The following is an 18,121-nucleotide window of genomic DNA, read 5'->3' on the forward strand; positions in this document are numbered from 1 at the left end:
TGATGCCCACTCCAGGGTTACCCCTGGGCCCCATCTGTGTCCCAAAACAGTGGCCTCTGGTCCAGCTCATCGTGCAGAGACTCCAGCTCAGTCTCCTCTTTCTGCCTCTCTCTGTCCAGGCCGTTCCTCCCCAGCCGTGATGCAGCCCCCTCCAGGCATGCCACTGCCCCCTGCGGACATTGGCCCCCCACCCTATGAGCCGCCGGGTCACCCAATGCCCCAGCCTGGCTTCATCCCCCCACATATGAGTGCAGATGGCACCTACATGCCTCCGGGTGAGTGGGAAAGGGATCTGAGGGGAGCATGGGGAACTCCTGGCTGCTGTCTGGCCTGCGCTGGCTGTCCTTAGTACAGGTGGGCATCTGCTGTAGGGCAGGGACTCCACACGCCCAACCAGCCCTGGCCTAGGGCTCAGGCTGTGTGTGGACAGGGACTGTGGACGTGGGAAGGTGGGACTGCTCTTACTCAGGCTGCTCGGGCAGGGCTGGTCCTTGGCAAACCAGGACCTGACATGGGTGGGGAGGGGCGCCCTGTGTGCAGGAGAGGGGTGGGTGACCCGCAAGGCTTTCCCTCCCTTGGTCATGGGCTTGAGGCTGAGTGCCCTGTCCTTGCATGCTGGAGACAGAGGAGCAGAGGGACCGGGCCATGTGCCTGGCTCTCTGCGACATCTGTCATGGTCCCCAAGGGGTGGGGACCAGGAAGGGCTGGGAGAATGTGGCCCCACTTGACTTAGGGCCCCAGCTGTAAGGCCTCCCACTGGCCCGTTAGGAGGGCGGTAGGAAGTGTGAGGCCTAGCCTTGCACGCTGGGCGCTGTGGACCGTTGGGGCTTTGCGCTGATCTCTTTGTCTGGGGCAGGTGGCAGGCCAGTGACCTCTCGCCTCCATCTTCTGTGCCATTCCAGGTTTCTACCCACCTCCAGGCCCCCACCCACCCATGGGCTACTACCCCCCAGGGCCCTACACGCCAGGGCCCTACCCTGGCCCTGGGGGCCACACAGCCACAGTCCTGGTCCCTTCAGGAGCGGCCACCACGGTGACAGTGCTGCAGGGAGAGATCTTTGAGGGAGCACCTGTGCAGACGGTGTGTCCCCACTGCCAGCAAGCCATCACCACCAAGATCTCCTACGAGATTGGCTTGATGAATTTTGTGCTGGGTTTCTTCTGTTGCTTCATGGGGTAGGTGGTATGGGCACTGGTAGGGTGGGGGCTGCACCAGGGTCAACTGGCTGCCTCTGCCTCCTCTGCAGCAGGCCTCAGCCTGTTCTTCCCTGTCTCTGATTCAGATGTGATCTGGGCTGCTGCCTGATCCCCTGCCTCATCAATGACTTCAAGGATGTGACGCACACATGCCCCAGCTGCAAAGCCTACATCTACACGTACAAGCGCCTGTGCTAACGGAGCTGGGACTCAGGACTCCCCCGCCTGTCAGTCTGGCCCCCTGTGCTTTGCTCCCTGCGCTCAGTGGTCACTTTCCCGCCCCCACTTGGGGCTGGGAGCTGTGCCACCATCCCCTAGAAGTCCTGTCCTCTTCGACCTGCCCTGCCCTGAGCAACTGACTCTTCTGGCAAAAATTCTGTTGGGATTTAAGGCCAAGGGTCAGTGGGTGGCAGGGGGCTGGCACTGAGCTTGTGTGTTGTTGGTCTGCTTGGTGTGTGTGATCAGGAAGATAAGCTGGGAGGGGTCTCCTGCTGGGGTCCTGATTCCTCTATTTCCAAACAAGGTACAGATTCAGTCCAGAGTCTTTCCCCCTGGGACCAAAAGCAGCCAGAGCAGTAGCCAGTTAGTTCCCCAGGCCTGTGGCCACAGTTGTTTCTGACCTGCTGGGCCAAGAATGGGTAAGTTGTCTGGAGTCAGGCGGACCCACGTAGCACAGGGTCACGAAGCCTGGGTTTGTTTCTGGGTACTTTGCATCTCTGGGGTGCTAGAGGTGGGGCATGGTGGCTGGAAGTAAAACTGCCAACTCTGGCCCTCAGAACTCTCAGGTATAGAAGCCCAGGGTGTCTAATACCCTGTCCCAGTGCCCGAGAGCTGCCTGGTGTCAGGTAGAGAGGACAGTGTACCTGGGTGAGAGATCAGACCCTGGTAGCTAAGAAGGAACTTGTCCCTTTGAATCAGTGTGCAGACCCCCTTTCAGGCCATGCCTCTGTGAACTCTGTATTGCTGGGGCCGGAAGGAGCCCCTGAGCCTAGCCCCTTCCCGTCTGCCCTGTGTCCTCACTGCGTGTGGGCATGACTTCTGCCCGGTGGCTGGTGTGTCCCAGCTGGGCAAGACATGGCAGAGGGTCCCCCTTGTGGGTGCGCTTGGATGTGCAGAGCCTTCTCCATGGGTTTCCTTCCCTGTAAGTGCCGGGCCCCTTGCCCCAGCTGACAGGCTGTTGCTGTGCCTGCTCACACCTGCTCCTGCAGGCCCACTGGGCTAGGGACGAGGAAGGAGCAGCCACAAGTGGTAGAACTGCCTTGGTGGACACCAGCCTCGCCCTTTCTTTATTTCCTGAATGGTTTGTGAACTTGCTCACCTGGACTGCTGTATCCTGCCACTGTCCTTCCTGGTCTCGCACTGCCACTGCATGGCCTCCTGTCACTGTGAATCGTGGCCCAGTCTCAGTTTGTAGTTTCTCATTAAATTGGCCCTTTCACTCCCCCGCCCTGGGCCTCTGCTCTCTTGCCTGGATTCCTTCTTTTTTGAGGGAAAGAGGGTGGGGCTGCAGGCAGTCTACTGGCAGGGCAGGAGGCTGAGTCCTCAGGGTCTCACACCCTCAGTGCTGATGCCATGCCAACTGCCTGGGACAACACCAACATGTAAGGACCTAATTAAACCAAACCAGAGTCGGGTGTAGACCAGCCCTGGGAATTCCAGCTGTGACTGGGCCAGGGCACACGTTGGTCTCAGCAGTGGCTGTAAGGTCACCTTTCTTCCTCTGATGCTGGTTTCAGCCATCTACATACCATGGCATCCACGCATGGGATCTGCAAGCTGGAGCCCTCCTACCCACAGGCTTGAGCACAGCATCATCCAGCTCTGGGGAGGCGCACCCTTAAGCAAGACAGACTTGGCCAAGGCTGATAGGCTGAAGACTAACAGCACAGTCTGCACACCCAGGTTCTGGGCCAGCTCTGGCCCTGGCCACCTCTGCACTAACTCATCTGAATTATGAAGGTGGCAGGCTTGGTCAGTAGTTTAAAGTGTTTCCCTACTTTTTAACCCTTTTTGAAATAAAACTTTTACAGGTAGTAGATTCCTATTAATAAAAATATTTAAGTTCATGTTTCTATTTTAGAAAATGAATTGTTTAAATACAAATATATGGTTTTTTAAAACCCTTATTTATATATATAGATATATTTTAAAAACTTTTAAGTAGGAAACCTCTAAGGTATTTCTGAGCTAAAAAAATAGCAGTGCTGGATACACTTTAAAGACCTTTGCAAGACGGTTAGGGTGACTTTGCTTTGGAGACTAGGGGTGCTGGAGAGTAGACCAAGGTCAGGAGGTGGCTGCTGGGGGCCATGATGGACGATGTCCACTCCCCACACAGACATAACATGCCCTTGCTTCTCAGGGACTCTCCTGTGGGGAGGTGGCTTGACCCACCCGGTGCCAGGAGGCAGGGAAGGAGGCAGCTTGCAAAGCCCACTTTATTGAGTGCTGGAGCATTTACACAGGGTGGAGGAGGAGACAAGCTGGGGCTGAGCAAACCTCACCCAGGCGTTAGAGGGATTCTGGGTAAGAGGGATGAGCTCCTAAGGCCTCTGAGGCTTCCACCCACACCCACCCTCACTCCCAGGGTCCAAGAGAGGCCCAGAAGTTGTACAGCAGCATCCAGCAAGGCCCCCTCCCACAGCCTGGGCTTACAGGCCACTCACCTCCAGCAGGGGAGATAGTCACCCGTGTACTGCAAAAACGGACTACCGGAAGCAGCCAGAGGTGTGGAAGCCTGGAGTAGAGCTGGCTCGGGGGCCAGGCCTGCTACACTGTGCCGACTGCTCCCAGGGTGACAGCCTGTGCCCAGTGCGGAATGTGGCCCATAGAGAGGATGCTGTCAGGCAGAGGCTCTAGCATCGGGCTTTTATTGGTTGCCTTTCTTAAACCCAGCATTTTTTAAAAAGCCACCTGAGGTGGTAGTTTAGTCAGGGCTGGAGAAAGGGGTAGGCCAGTGGTCAGTCGGGAGGGTACCGGCGTGGCATGATGGGTCCTTCACATGTAGTACCAGGCCAAGAGTCCAGCAGCTAGGGCCACGCCAGCGGCCAGGATGAACTGGAGGCTGGGCTTCCTCAGCACAGCCATGGCTGTTCGGAAGGGACAGCTGCTGCCCTCCAGGGCACCTGTGTGGCAGCACCAATAGGAGACATGGCATCAGTGGAGTCTCCTGCTACACCTGTCCCAGGAGGGGAGCTCAGGACACACAGACCTACCTTTGTCTTGTTCAGCAGCGTAGAAAGGGCATTTACGCATGTCTCCTTTCCCATCGTGTACAGGGAACCCATCCTCCAAGGTCTCTCTGGCCAGCGTGGAGCCGGCCTGGTCCAGTTCATTGAATATCTGCAGGAGCAGAGGATCAACTGAGCCATCTTTGGGCTGCCCATACTTTTTTTTTTTTTTTTTTTTTAAATGCCTTTTGAGATGAGGTCTCTGTTGCCCAGGCTGGAGTGCAGTGTTATGAACATGGCTAACTCACTGCAGCCTCAAACTCCTAGGCTCAAATGGTCCTCCCACCTTAGCCTCCTACATGTGTGTACCACCATACCTGGCTAGTTTTTAAATTTTGTGGGGAGATGGTGTCTCACCTTGGTTGCCCAGGCTGGTCTTCAACACCTGGGGTCAAGTAATCCCCCTGCCTCAGCCTCCCAAAGTGCTGGGATTACAGGCATGAGCCACTGCGCCTGGCCACACTCTTCTTTTAGAGGATGCCCTCCAGATAGAGTGAGCTGGAGCAGGTGAGCTTGCTCAGGTGTGCCAACTACACAGCAAGCAGCACTGGTGGGCAGCAGCTGCACTGCCAGATGCTCCTCCCTCCCTAGCACGAGCTTTGGGGAGGTGTGGATGTTGGTACCCCAAGAAGGCTGCCAACTGCTGGGTCTCCCCTGGGAACTGACCAGACATGCACCCCATGCCTGGCCTTCTCTGAGGTGGCTCAAGCCACTGAAACTACTACAGCACAGACAGGAGGGCATGAGTACATCCCCATTTTAGCTGCTGGTTATTTTTTTTTATCAAGAAGCAACAGAAAACTTGGAATATGGGAGAACGAGGCTGTGGCAGGGCATACCCATCCTGAGTGCCCTGGGAGGCCTCAGTGGAAGCTGACAGGATCTGGGGACAGAGTAAGCCTCCTCAGGTTCAGCCTCATTTAAAGGCTACTTGTAAACAGAGCTTACTTACTCTCCTTGGTGGCACTGGCTCTCTATTAACTTACAAAGGGCTTTTCAGAGCAAAACTTAACTAAAAAGAAAATTATCCATTCTTCAAGACCAGCATCCTGCAGTGAGGGAGGAAGCCAGCTCCATTCTCCCAGACCCCTCTATGTGCTAGAGGACTCACCCTTCCCAAAACACTACCCACTGGCATCTATCACACCAGGCCTCCATGCTGGGAACCACCCACTGGGCCCACAAGCTCTGGTGGCCAATCTGGTGGCCACCTTCCTCTCGGCACCCTGCAGCTCATCTGTCCTAACGCCATGTGTGCCTTCCTAGGCTACTATGGATCTGCTACCACTGTCAAAGTTTCCCTCTTCAGCCCTGGCAGCTGGCAGCCCCCAATAGTACCTGCATGTTATACTCAAAAGCCTTGTTGGCCTCCTCCACGATCCCCTCTTTGGTCTTCATGTTCAGGTCCAGGGCGTTCATCCTGGCCCGGTAGAGCTGCTTGAACTGCTGGGCATTGTCCACATTCTCAAACAGATAGAACTGGGTCCCTTCCCCTGTGCTGGGGAGTTTCAGTGCTCGCTGGGCCACCTTCTTCAGCACCTGGCCCCCCGAGAGGTCCCCCATGTAGCGGGTGTATGCATGGGCCACCAGTAGCTCCGGCTTGTTCTGCCCTATGTAGTGGATCCGCTCCACATACTTTTGGGCAGCCTTGGGGCACTGCACCTGCTCCTCCCAGTTTTCACCAAAGAAATACTCCATGTCCTTGGTCAGCGCCTCCTTCCGGTGCAGCTCCATGGGGAAGTACAAGGGGGCAAAGGCTGGATGGTCCTTGTTGCGCTCCATTTCCTCCTCGAGGGCTGAGTATGTGAAGTAAAGTGCCGTGGTGGCCAGCTGTGGAGGTGACAGGAGGAGGCCAGCCATGCCTGAGCACACCACATCCAAGCAGCTGGATGCAGAGGCTCAAGTGACAACCCCCAACCCCGAAGAACCAATCCTATGGCCCATTTTTATGTAGTGAATTATTTAACACACAAGGAAGTTTTTGTGTTTCTTAAAGGAATGGCATGGTGAAGTCTTTGGAACACCCATACTTTTGCTTCCTTCACACCACTATGTTATTCTATCTAAGCCATGAGAACCATTTTTTTTTTTTTTGGCGGGGGAAAGAGTCTCGTTGTGTCACCCAGGCTGGAGTACAGTGGGGCGATCTCGGCTCACTGTAACCTCCACCTCCCAGGTTCAAGTGACTCTCCCACCTCAGCCTCCCAAGTAGGTGGGAGTACAGGCATGTGCCACCACACCTGGCTAATTTTTGTATTCTTAGTAGAGACAGGGTTTCACCATGTTGGCCAGGCTGGTCTCAAACTCCTGGCCTCAAGTGATCCACCTGCCTTGGCCTCCCAAAGTGCTGGGATTACAGACCTGAGCCACCGTACCCAGCCGAGAGCCAGAGCTTAACGTCAAGAAGGAATGGAGTGTGGAGAAAAGCCTAGCTTTTCCCTCAGAGTGGCTCCAGGGGCACTTTTCTCGACTAAGGCCCCCACCCCAACCCCGTATGACAGTCTGAAACCCAATGCAGGGCACAAACCTTAAACAGCTCCTTCTTAATATTGCCTTTCAAGAAGTCCTTGACAAACGGGGTGTTTTCTGCCCGGTCGTGTGCTTCCTTGGTCCCTTCCTTCAGGAGCTCCGAGAGGTCAGCCATTCTGTGGAGAGATAGGAGGTGTTTGTGTGTCAATTAGCCCTTCCCAGCTTCCCAGAAAGGACCATAGGAAGAAGATTGAGTCCAAACCCCACGGTGACCACCTGTTGTACTGGAGGCTGGGGCTTCTCAGACACTTCACTCCAACACAAATAGCAGGAACTTGTCAGGGAACACAGGGCAAGCAGACATGACAGTCTGCTCCAAAGACTCAGGACACAAGGGATAACTGTGGCCTGCTCCTTGAGAATAGTACCCACGTCCATGTGTCTGTGTTGGGAACCACCCAAATGAGCAACGCTTTGCTTCTGTGGCCACCTAGTGGTCGAAGAGACACACATCTGTATTTCCATCAGTATTTGCTGGCTTCTCTAAGAACAGCCTTGGAACGTGTCTCCTGGAATTCACACACCTCGGTAAGGCTGTGACCGTGGGTCTCCTCAGATGGCCCTACTGCCTTCCTCCCACCTTGGACCAACAGCTTCTTTGGGACTATATGTGACTAGGACCAAGCACGGAAGGATGCAAAAGAGAGAACCGAGAGGCTGGGGCCAGGACCTTGGGTTTGTGCTGCTTAACCAAATTACACAGTTGTAAAGGTGTGTGGATGGATGGACAAGGTAGAAAACGTGATCCTAAAGATGGTGGTACTTGGGCAGGGGCTTACATGTATCCACACAATCCACCTACAAGAGTGACAAAAATTTGGCCTTATGGTCTGGCTTCTGCTGTCTTCTTTAGGAGATTAGCTCGTTATCATCCATGTGCTGAGAATTAATTTATTATTAGCAATGATTTCAAGGGATAAAAAAAAACTTGGCCAATGACAGGGCTATAATGAGGGGCTAACGATGCAGAACAGGGCCTGGAAGCTCAGGTTTAGCATGAGCTGTCCCTATACAGAGTAAGGAAAGGCTGCCCTGCAGTCAGAGTTACTCCATTTTATGGGGTAAAATACTGAACAGAGCCAGCTTTGCCTGTGTTTACCCTTTCTCAGCCCAGATGAGGAAACACGCAAGTTTTTAAGAAGAAAAAACGATAACTACCATCAAATCCTATCAGCACTCCCAGGAACACCTGCCCTGCCTCCTTGGATGAGACAATGGACCAGTGGGGAGAGTTCTAAGCAGCAGAAGCTGTATGCAGTCCCTGCAGGGCCAAGAAGGCACCCAGGGGTCCAGAGCTCATGGCCCATGGCCACCCCCCAGTGCTGCTGGCAGACAAAACCAGGTGTGCTGAGCACGACAGGTGCTGGGCCCACCTGATTCAGTGCAGCCAGCCCCCATCGCTCACCTCATTTGGTTCTCCTTTTCTAAGGCCCCAGAGTTCTTTTTCTCTGACTCGTCTACCCCCTCTGAGGTTTCCACTTCCACTGACATTGCTGCTGGGTGTGGTTCTTGCTGCTCTCGCTCCTCTGGTCCTGCAGAGACACAAGGAGCTGGTGATGTGGCACCCACGGCAGTCACTTCCCCAAATACCTGCCAGTTCTTTCGTCGGAGCCAATGTAACCAAGGTGACACCCACACACCCCAGGATTGTTTTCTTTAAAATAAAGCTCTGCCATTGCTGGGACCATAGTGGAATATGGAAAAAATCTGAATATGAACAATGTATTAGATAATAGCATTGTATTGACATTAAGCTTGCTGATTTTTAAAAATAATCGTACTGCGATTATATAAGAGAATGTCTTTGTTCCTAAGAAATACACGCTGGGGTATTCAGAAGTAAAGGTACACTGCTTGCAACTCCCTGTCAGATGGTTCAGAAGAGAGTGTGTGTGCATGTGCATACGCTGCAGGGTGGGGGACACTGGAAAGTCAGAAAAGCAAACAAGGCAAAATCCTAGCAGTGAATCTGGGGAAGAGGTATGAGAGTTCTTTGTACTATTCTTACCATTTTTCTGTATGCTTAAAACTGTATCAAGGCAGGGCACGGTGGCTCACACCTGTAATCACAGCACTTTGGGAAGCTGAGGCAGACTGGAGTTCAAGACTAGCCTGGTCAACATGGTGAAACCCTGTCTCTACTAAAAATACAAAAAATAGCCGGGCATGGTGGTGCGCACTTATAATCCCAGCTACTCGGGAGGCTCAGGCAGGAGAATCTCTTGAGCCCAGGAGGCAGAAGTTGCAGTGAGCCGAGATCATGCCATTGCACTCCAGCCTGGGCAACCATTGCACTCCAGCCTGGGCAACAAGAGCAAAACTCTGTCTAAAAAAAAAAAAAAAAACAACAAAAACAAAAAACTATCAAAATTAAAAGTTAGGCTGGACACAGTGGCTTATGCCTGTAATCCCACCACTTTGGGAGGCCAAGGTGGGTGGATCACCTGAGGTTAGGAGCTCAAGACCAGCCTGACCAACATGGAGAAACCCTGTCTCTACTAAAAATACAAAATTAGCCGGATGTGGTGGTGCATGCCTATAATCCCAGCTACTCGGGAGGCTGAGGCAGGAGAATCGCTTGAACCTAGTAGGCAGAGGTTGCAGTGGGCCAAGATCGCGCCACTGCACTCCAGCCTGGGCAATAAGAGTGAAACTCTGTCTCAAAAAAAAAAAAAAAAGAAAGAAAAAATTAAAAGTTACCAAAAACAAAGAAAACCTCAAAAACTTTAGGGAAACAAAAAGCTTGGCAAGCAACACACAGTTCCACCCCTCTGCAAGCGTACTGAAGCCAGTTCATCCTACCTGTGAGAGACTGGGTGCCTTGTGCAGAAGGCAGCCTACAGGAGTTACCAAAAAAGCAGACTGTCCCTAGCCTACTCAGGACTTTGCTAGGCTGAAGGAAATATTAAGCTGGCCAATCAATTCCCATTGCCTGCTGCAAAGGCTGAGCCTTCGTCAGCCAGGGAAACACAGTCCCATAACAAGGCAAGCTCATCCTCCATCCCTCCGGGCTTCTGCTCAGGCAATGTAAGGCACAGCCCATTTGGGGAAACTTCCACATGAATAGCAGCACAGTAGCACCAACAACTAATAAAGTAACTCACAAAGACAGAACTGGGGCCAAATCAGGCCAAACTGGGCCAAGGAAAAAGAACTTATTTACTGAGCATTTTCTATGTGCTCTACCCAGAAACAGGTGTCAGGAAGAACAAAGAAGTGTAAGAAACGGTCCTTAAAAGGCTCAAGGCACATATCCTTCCTGAGTTTTCTCTAGATACCTAGTTACATTTTTGTTATCTTTTAGGATATTATAGTACACGGTTTGCTCGCTGAGGTCTTTTTGAACCGTCTCTCTCACCTTTAGATTTAGCATCTATACTGAGATTATTTTAGGAAGTCAAGCGATAACTCATATAGCACAATGCCTACCATGTGGAAAGCACTCAATGAACATTACATCATGATCATACTTTATTTTGACTGAGGCTTAGTGATGTCTGAGAACACTCAGAAAATAAACATCGGGATGTACAGAAAAATGGAATCTTCTGACTCCAAATCAGAGACACTCTTTTCTGCAATAACACTGATGAACTGTACGATGCACAGCACAGTCTAGAAGAATGTGAAAGCAGGCAGGTATTACATGGAGGGAACAGTATGCAGAGGGCTTCCTCGGGCAGGACCCTCAACACAGACAGGATTTGGGGCAGGGATCAGGGAGGGCCTCTATCAAGGGAATATTATGAACAAAGCCAGAAACGGGTGGTTCACAGAGATAGCATAAGGCTGCCCAGTTGTGCATCCACTTACCAAGTGGCCAAAACAGGCACTGCAAGCTGTAGAATAAGCCTCACATGGGCCTTCAGACCTTGAGTTATAAATGTTTTCTTTTCTTTTTTGTAAAAGTACAGCTTTGCTGGCCGGGCACGGTGGCTCACGCCTGTAATCCCAACACTTTGGGAGGCTGACGTGGGCAGATCACAAGGTCAGGAGTCCGAGACCAGCCTGGCCAACATGGTAAAACCCTGTCTCTACTAAAAATACAAAAATGAGCCAGGCATGGTGGCAGGCACCTGTAATCCCAGCTACTCAGGAGGCTAAGGCAGGAAAATCCCTTGAACCCGGGAGGCAGAGATTGCAGTAAGCCAAGATCATGCCACTGCACTCCAGCCTGGGCGACGGAGCAAGACTCTGTCTCAAAAAAAAAAAAAAAAAAAAAAAAAAAGGGAAGAGAAAGCTGCTTCCTTTGGCACCCACTTGGGCATTTTCTCAGCAGCACTTTACTTGTGTTAGCTCCCCTTAGGCACACCCTCTTCAACCTCACTCCTGTGTGCCAGCTCCTGGTTCTGACCTCCCAGCCCGTGGGAAGCCAAACTCTGGACCAGAGCTATCTTTTCCACTACTATAGCTCCAGGGTCTGGAAAATACTAGACTCTCAATAAATACTTGTTGAGTAAAAACATCCAACTAAAAAAATATAGGGAGAGGAAGGAAGGAGAACATCTCGTGCATGATGCCAATAATATGCAATTTTTTGTAATCTGCTGTCCACAACTTCAAATTTTCTACACTCAAAACAGGTTCTACCAATTTTACTTTGAAGGAAAGCTAACAGGAAGAATACTGAGTCCTCAAGGCGGGCTGAAAGTACCAACTACCATCTGTACAGACCTGGGGGCTGGGGACTGGGGACAGAGGAGGCTCCTGGGAAGGTTCGGGTAGCACATTCAACCCACAGACTGGGGCCAGGGGAGGCGACCTTGTGGCCTAGCCACTGACCAAGGGAGTGGCCCCACAGTGTGGCATTCAGAGGCCACCTTGCAACGGCACAAACATAAATTTTTTTTCACTTTCTGAAGAGCTACATGTCCAGACTTAGTCTGGCTGGTTTCTATACTTGAATGCTCTTTTCTTTGCAGGAACCATTGGAATCTCTAGAAAATTGCGGGCCAAATCATAAACGTAGAACCTTTTTAGACTTCAATCTCTAATATCCACAAGAAGCTACATGTTCCCCACCCCCCACAAAAGAGAAAAAAAGATCCTAAAATATTCCACTCTGGGAAATACACTTCAATAAATAGTAATAGTAATCGTAATCTGTATCAAAATAATACATAGCCATACTATGATGTTAGGAAAAAAACAACACACAGCCAAAGAACAAAGGGCATGACTGCTCAAACAACAGTTAACAATGGAATCCTGGCACAGCTGGGGCAAGTTGATAAGCTGTGTTCATGCATGGAAAAGCCTACAGAAACTTTTTATTTTTTTAAAAAGGACCCCAAACACTGACTATAACTGTGTGCAAAAGTATACCGATAATGACAAGCGGGAAATTTGGAGAGCTATAAATACTTGTTTTTTGTTGGACTTCTTATCCAACTGGCTGCTTCTTTTACCTGGAGTGACTCAATTCTCTTGGAAAGAAAAAGGGAAGAGGAAGAGGAAGGCAGGGAAGGGAAGGGAAAAAAGAAACCAAGAGACAGGAATTAGACCAAGCAAACCAGCTAAGATCCTTCACTGCATTAACTAACTAGTCAATGGAAGCTCCTGGGTCCTCTTTCCTATTACAAATTCTAGAAAGGCCAGTCTATCCTCTCTCTTTCCCATTTCCAAAAAACTGTGACCCTCTTTATAAAATCTACCTCCACTACTCCATAATTCCAGTACTCCTAACTGTTCACCTGATCAGCTGCTGATTCTCATTCCAACACCTGAGTTAAAAGAAGCAGTAACAAAGTTCCTATCACAGTTACTTCAAGCAAAAGAGGTTCCTTTAGACCAGCTCAGCAGATCCAGAACACTGTGTCAAAGCTTTTGCTCCTGCTAAATTGCTAGCATGAGGCACTACTAGGACTTCTGAGACAACAAAGATGGTAAATCCTCCTCCATGGAGACTAAGTCCAACAAATTTCAGGTCAGGTAACTCAGTGCATTGCTGCCAGATGGGAATATAATCTAAGGACTATATTATAATTCATTTCCCATCTGGTGATACAGAAAGGAACAATAAAGACTTCTTTGCCCTGCAGAGACCTGAACAGAAGGAAGAGAGCAGGTTGCTGAGCTCAGCCAGCACCGAGTAAGGAACAGCAGGACTGACTCACTCCCTGGAATAAGAACAGTTCTGTAGGCTTCTGACTCAATGAAATAGTGACACTTGACAGTGACCAGCTACTGCACTGCATGAGATGCCCACAACATGAACTCGGGTTGTTATCTCACATGCACAGGGAGGCTAAGTGGCTGCTCAGAGACTTCTGCACTGGGACTCCACCAGTGCTCCCTCCCTGCTGAACACCTTGCAGCTGGGCATCAGGATTCTTACCATCACCCTGGATGGGGGTCTCCTGCCTGCTTCTTAGAAGGCTGTTTGCAGCTCAGAGCTCACTCCAATATAAAATTGCCACCATATTAATATGAGGTGATTACGCTTCAGCTTCCACAACTGACTGTCATCCTGTCTTCCCAGTTAAACCAAAAGCTTCCTACAAGACAGATCCAGATTCCCTCAGATTCAGATCAGGGTCCTATATAGGCCAGCACTCTGGGGAGCATCCAACCTGAGTTACAGCTGTTGCAAATACACAGATGGAGTTCCTACTGAGAAAGCCAGTTAAATAGAGGATTTGTGTGCCTGTGCCTGTGTGTGTAACAAGAAAATAACAGTTAAATTCTAAAACACCAAGTAAAGTAATACAAATTTTTAATTGGGTGCCATATCTCTAAATTAACTGTATGAAATCTGTTTTGACTTCTCTTCAGATCTGACTTGACTCTTCTAAGTTTTTAACTGACAATTATATTTATGGGGTACAGTGTGATGTTTGGACACGTGTATACATTGGGGAATAATCAAATCAAGGTTATTAACATATCCATCAGCTCATATGCTTATCATTTCTTTGTGGTGAGAACTTTTAAAATCCACTCTTTTAGCAATTTTGAAGTATACTATTATAATAGTAACTATATTAACTATAGTCACCATGCTGTAACACAGATCATCAGACCTTATTTCTCCTAACTGAAATTTTGTACCCTTTGATCAACATCTCCCCTTTCCACACCCACCTTTCCCTTCCCCCAGCCGCTGGTAACCAACATCTTACACTCTCCTTCTATAACTTTGACTTGATTTTCAGATTTCACATATAAGTGATATCATGCGCCATTTGTCTTTCTTTCTTTGGCTTACTTCACTTAGCATAATGTCCTCTAGATGCATCCATGTAGTCACAAATGACAGAATTTCCTTCTTGTTTATGGCTGAGTAGTATTCCATCATGCATAAATACCAGCTTTTAAAAATCCATTAATCCACCATGTGCTGCGAAGACTAAGTGGGCTAACATGTATGAATGTTTGACAACATGCAGCACCATCTCAAATATTAAGCTCTTACCGAGGAAGTTGCTGGTGAGAATGAGCAATTGGGTGATTGTTAAACACTGAGGAAGAACAAGAAATCCAGCAATTTCAGATCGTTCTGGGCAGGTCACACCTGAGGACTTCTGACTTAGACCTCATTCTCCGGCAGCATCAGGAAATAGGAATATCTGCCCTTTCTAAGGTGAGCCACGTAACCACTGCAGGCTAGAATATCCACATTGCAGATGCCACTGGAGATTGGCTGAGCCACATGTTTGGGGCAGCAGACAGCTCAATCAGCTCTAATCCAATAAGGCACTAGATAACAGAGACTTCTCAACACCCTGAAGAAGCCACATCATCTAGAACTATAGCTTCTGAGTTTATAGAATAAATGGCCTGAGGTCTCCTCTGAACTCTGGTACTACCACGCCTCAGGAAATGTTATACATAAGCCCTTTCATTTCAATCACTGGGGGAATTCAATCCCACAGTTCATTGAACGGAAGAATAACTATTAACCTCTTGATAAAAGAGCAAATCCAGGCTGGGTGCAGTGGCTCACACCTATAATCCCGACACTTTGGGAGGTCAAGGTGGGAGGATCGCCTAAGCCTAGGAGCTCAAGACTAGCCTGGGCAACACAGTCAGACCTTGTCTCTATGAAAAATAAAATTAGCCAGGCGTGGTGACACACGCCTGTAGTCCCAACCACTCAGGAAGCTGGGGCAAGAGGATCTTTTGACCCCAGGAGTTCATGGATGCAGTGAGCTATGATCACACCATTGCACTCCAGCCTGGCAAGGGAGACTCAAAAAAAAAAAAAGAGCAAGTTAAGACTGAATCCAGCCGGGCGTGGTGGCTCATGTCTGTAATCCCAGCACTTTGAGAGGCTGAGTGGGTAAATCATCTGAGGTCAGGCATTCGAGACCAGCCTGGCCAACATGGCCAAACCCCATCTCTACTAAAAATATAAAAAAACTAGCCAGATGTGGTGGCGTGTGACTGTAATCCCAAATACTCGGGAGGCTGAGGCACAAGAATTGCTTGAACCCAGGAGGTGGAGGTAGCAGTGAGCCGATAGTGCCACTGCACTCCAGCGTGGGCAACAGAGCAAGACTGTGTCTCAAAAAAAAAAAAAAGACAATGAATCCTGGAAAAGTGGGGACTCTGGGGACACAAAGCACTTGAGTCAGATTTACTAAATAAGCACTTGCACGTTTGGGCAAGAAGGAAGGCAAAGGCAAAACAACTGCAAACTAATTTAAAGGCATTAACCTCTTAAGTAACCTCAAAAACTGACAAGAGACCGGTTGTGGTAGTTCGAGCCTGTAATCTCTGCACTTTGGAACACAGACAGAAGGATCACTTTTGGCCAGGAGTTCAACACCATCCTGGGCAACAAAGTGAGACCCCCTCCATCTCAAAAAATATATTGAATTAAAAAAAAACAACCGAGAGCAGTTCAAGAAGTCCAAGACTTTTGTTGCAGGCTTTTTTACTGGAGAAGAGAAGTGTGCTCATCTCTAGCCATGTTCAAATATAACTGAGCAAGCAGTGAAGACAGACACCAAGGACGGAACCCGAAACACTGAAATGAGTTCAAAGAAGGGGCCTGGAATCGACTATTGTTGGGACAACGATGAGCCCTGGTAGTTTCCTATTGTAACTGAAATAAGCACAAGACTCGCCCCTGTTCCCTGACTGCCACCTCGCTTTATATGAGGAGAACGTGTCCCAAGGCTGAGATGAGGATTCCATAAGCAGCACCAGGAGGGGGAGGGGTGAAGTCCTGAGTGAATTCTAAAATGGTTCTGGTGGGATTTTTATAGGGACAGAGCCTAGGCTTCACGCATCCCATAGGGCTGGCTTTAACTGATGAAACCTTGGGTCATCCCTAGGTTACCATCAGGCAAAAATTATTCCAACACTGAACAACCTTGAAAGCAGGTGTCCTGTGGATAAGTGGAGTCAGTTATGTTTCCTTTCATACAGGCACAAAAATTGTCACCTGTAAGCTTCAGCTTCTATCATAAACAAGGACTGTGAATAGCATTTGGGGGTGGAGGGAAAAAAAGTAGGTGATTAAGGTGCATATGCAGAACTGTCATTTTGGGAAACCTGAGAGTGCCATCAGCTCCCAGATGCTTTCCTCTCTACAAACAGCCTGAAGCCTTAGAAGCCATTCCTGGAGGCTGGTACTGGTAGCTCACACCTATAATCTCTGCACTTTGGGAGGCCGAGGGTGAAGGATCACTTGAGTCCAGGAGTTTGAGACCAGCCTAGGAAACACAGTGAGACCCCTGTCTCTACAAAAAAATAAAATATTTTTTTTTAAAAGAAGCCATTCTGCCTTGGCAGAAGGCCCTCAAGTTCACCCAAGAGAGCACCAGACTGTAAGTCTGACAGACCTGGGTATACCAGGCTAAGTCACTTTCATGCACTGTCTCATTGGCTCTGAAGAAACTAAGATCAAGAGAATTAACATGGGTAAGGTCACTCAGAGAGCTAATGGTCAAGTTGAGTCTAAACTTGAGTCATTCTGAATGCAAGGTGACTCCTCCTGTGTCCCTGGCTAATCCTCATTGGTTCCTGCATATGAGATTAGTATGGTGTCACCACAGACTGCTAGCAACAAGGAAACTGAAGTTATGGGCTACAGAGGCACTCGTACCACACTGCATTTATGCATGCAGTAGAGAGGTTAAACTACAGGCTGTAATTTGTTATTTTAGTATGAAAAGTGAGCAAGAGGCCAAGCATGGTGACTCATGCCTATAATCCCAGCTCTTTGGGAGGCCAAGGCGGGCAGATCACTTGAGGTCAGGAGTTCGAGAGCAGCCTGGCCAACATGGTGAGACCCTGTCTCTACTAAAAATAGAATGATTAGCCAGGCATGGTGGCGCACGCCTGTAATCCCAGCTACACAGGAGGCTGAGGCAGGAGAATTGCTTGAACCCAGAAGGTGGAGGCTGCAATGAGCTAAGATTGATCCACTGCACTCCAGCCTGGGCAACAGAGTGAGACTCCATCTTAAAAAAAAAAAAAAGAAAGAAAGAAAAGTGAGCAAGATTCTATTATTTCTGAGAAATAAGTGCTCAGGCCCAGTTGAAGATTCCGAAGTTGATGCTGCTTGTCCCCAAAACACTCACCTTGGCTCACTCAGATTACACAACAACCTGAGAAGATTATTCCCTAGTGAGATCTATTTTTGATGACTAACAGGGCAGGCCAAGGCTGGTTCCAGCAGGGGAGGATGGCATACCCCACCACTCAGTGCCTGAAAAGAGGCAATCAGACCTGCCAGACCTTAGTGGACAAGGAAATCAGGGGCTCCAGAGCATCCCTATACCAAAGGGAGGTCACAATAGGGTCTGCACATCTCTATAGCACCCACTGCCATAGTAACTAAAGAGAAATAGACTAAACTGTGTCAAGCATGTACTGAGTGTTTAAAATCTAAGCAGTCCTATCTTTCTGCCTACTGAAATATATTGTGCCTCAGGAATGGTAGTGCAATGGATAGAAAGTATGTTAACATAAACTTCCTGTAAAATTAGTAACTCCATAGGACAAGCCTTTGGTCAATCAAACAAGGTGGCTCCAATTTCTCACTCTGGGCCTGCAAGGTATCTTTACGCGTTTCCACAGGCCTATAGAGTAAGGTATTATTCCTAGGCTTCTTCACAATGACTGCCCAGATTCTGGTGGGGGCTGAACCTGGGGCAAGGAACAAGCCCAGACCAAGAACCAGTAACTCCACATATAGTTGGCTCATCCTACAC

General features: G+C 49.3%; 2 protein-coding genes across 4 annotated transcripts in view; one reads left to right on the plus strand and one right to left on the minus strand.

Moving 5' to 3' along the window:
* CDIP1 (cell death inducing p53 target 1) overlaps positions 1-3,263 on the plus strand; it is a 28,957-nt gene extending 25,694 nt beyond the window's left edge. For both annotated transcript variants that reach the window (XM_030798819.1, XM_030798818.1), the window contains exons 4-6: positions 120-275; positions 903-1,176; positions 1,284-3,263. In XM_030798819.1, the coding sequence (XP_030654679.1) occupies positions 120-275; positions 903-1,176; positions 1,284-1,395 (542 nt within the window). In that variant the 3' untranslated portion in view covers positions 1,396-3,263. The remainder of the gene's footprint in view (positions 1-119; positions 276-902; positions 1,177-1,283) is intronic.
* A 355-nt stretch (positions 3,264-3,618) lies between these two features.
* HMOX2 (heme oxygenase 2) overlaps positions 3,619-18,121 on the minus strand; it is a 35,500-nt gene continuing 20,997 nt past the window's right edge. The window contains exons 1-9 of one of the 2 annotated variants that reach the window (XM_004091275.3): positions 17,489-17,657; positions 17,247-17,368; positions 11,033-11,150; positions 9,493-9,590; positions 8,362-8,488; positions 6,955-7,072; positions 5,766-6,257; positions 4,413-4,539; positions 3,619-4,322 (exon numbers count right to left, since the gene is read on the minus strand). In XM_004091275.3, the coding sequence (XP_004091323.1) occupies positions 4,195-4,322; positions 4,413-4,539; positions 5,766-6,257; positions 6,955-7,072; positions 8,362-8,447 (951 nt within the window). In that variant the 5' untranslated portion in view covers positions 8,448-8,488; positions 9,493-9,590; positions 11,033-11,150; positions 17,247-17,368; positions 17,489-17,657 and the 3' untranslated portion in view covers positions 3,619-4,194. Of the gene's footprint in view, positions 4,323-4,412; positions 4,540-5,765; positions 6,258-6,954; positions 7,073-8,361; positions 8,489-9,492; positions 9,591-11,032; positions 11,151-17,246; positions 17,369-17,488; positions 17,658-18,121 lie in introns of those variants that run through there. The other variant, XM_003269226.4, reaches the window with a different exon arrangement.

Source organism: Nomascus leucogenys, chromosome 18 (assembly GCF_006542625.1).
Source record: "Nomascus leucogenys isolate Asia chromosome 18, Asia_NLE_v1, whole genome shotgun sequence".
NCBI classification, from domain to species: Eukaryota; Metazoa; Chordata; class Mammalia; order Primates; family Hylobatidae; genus Nomascus; species Nomascus leucogenys.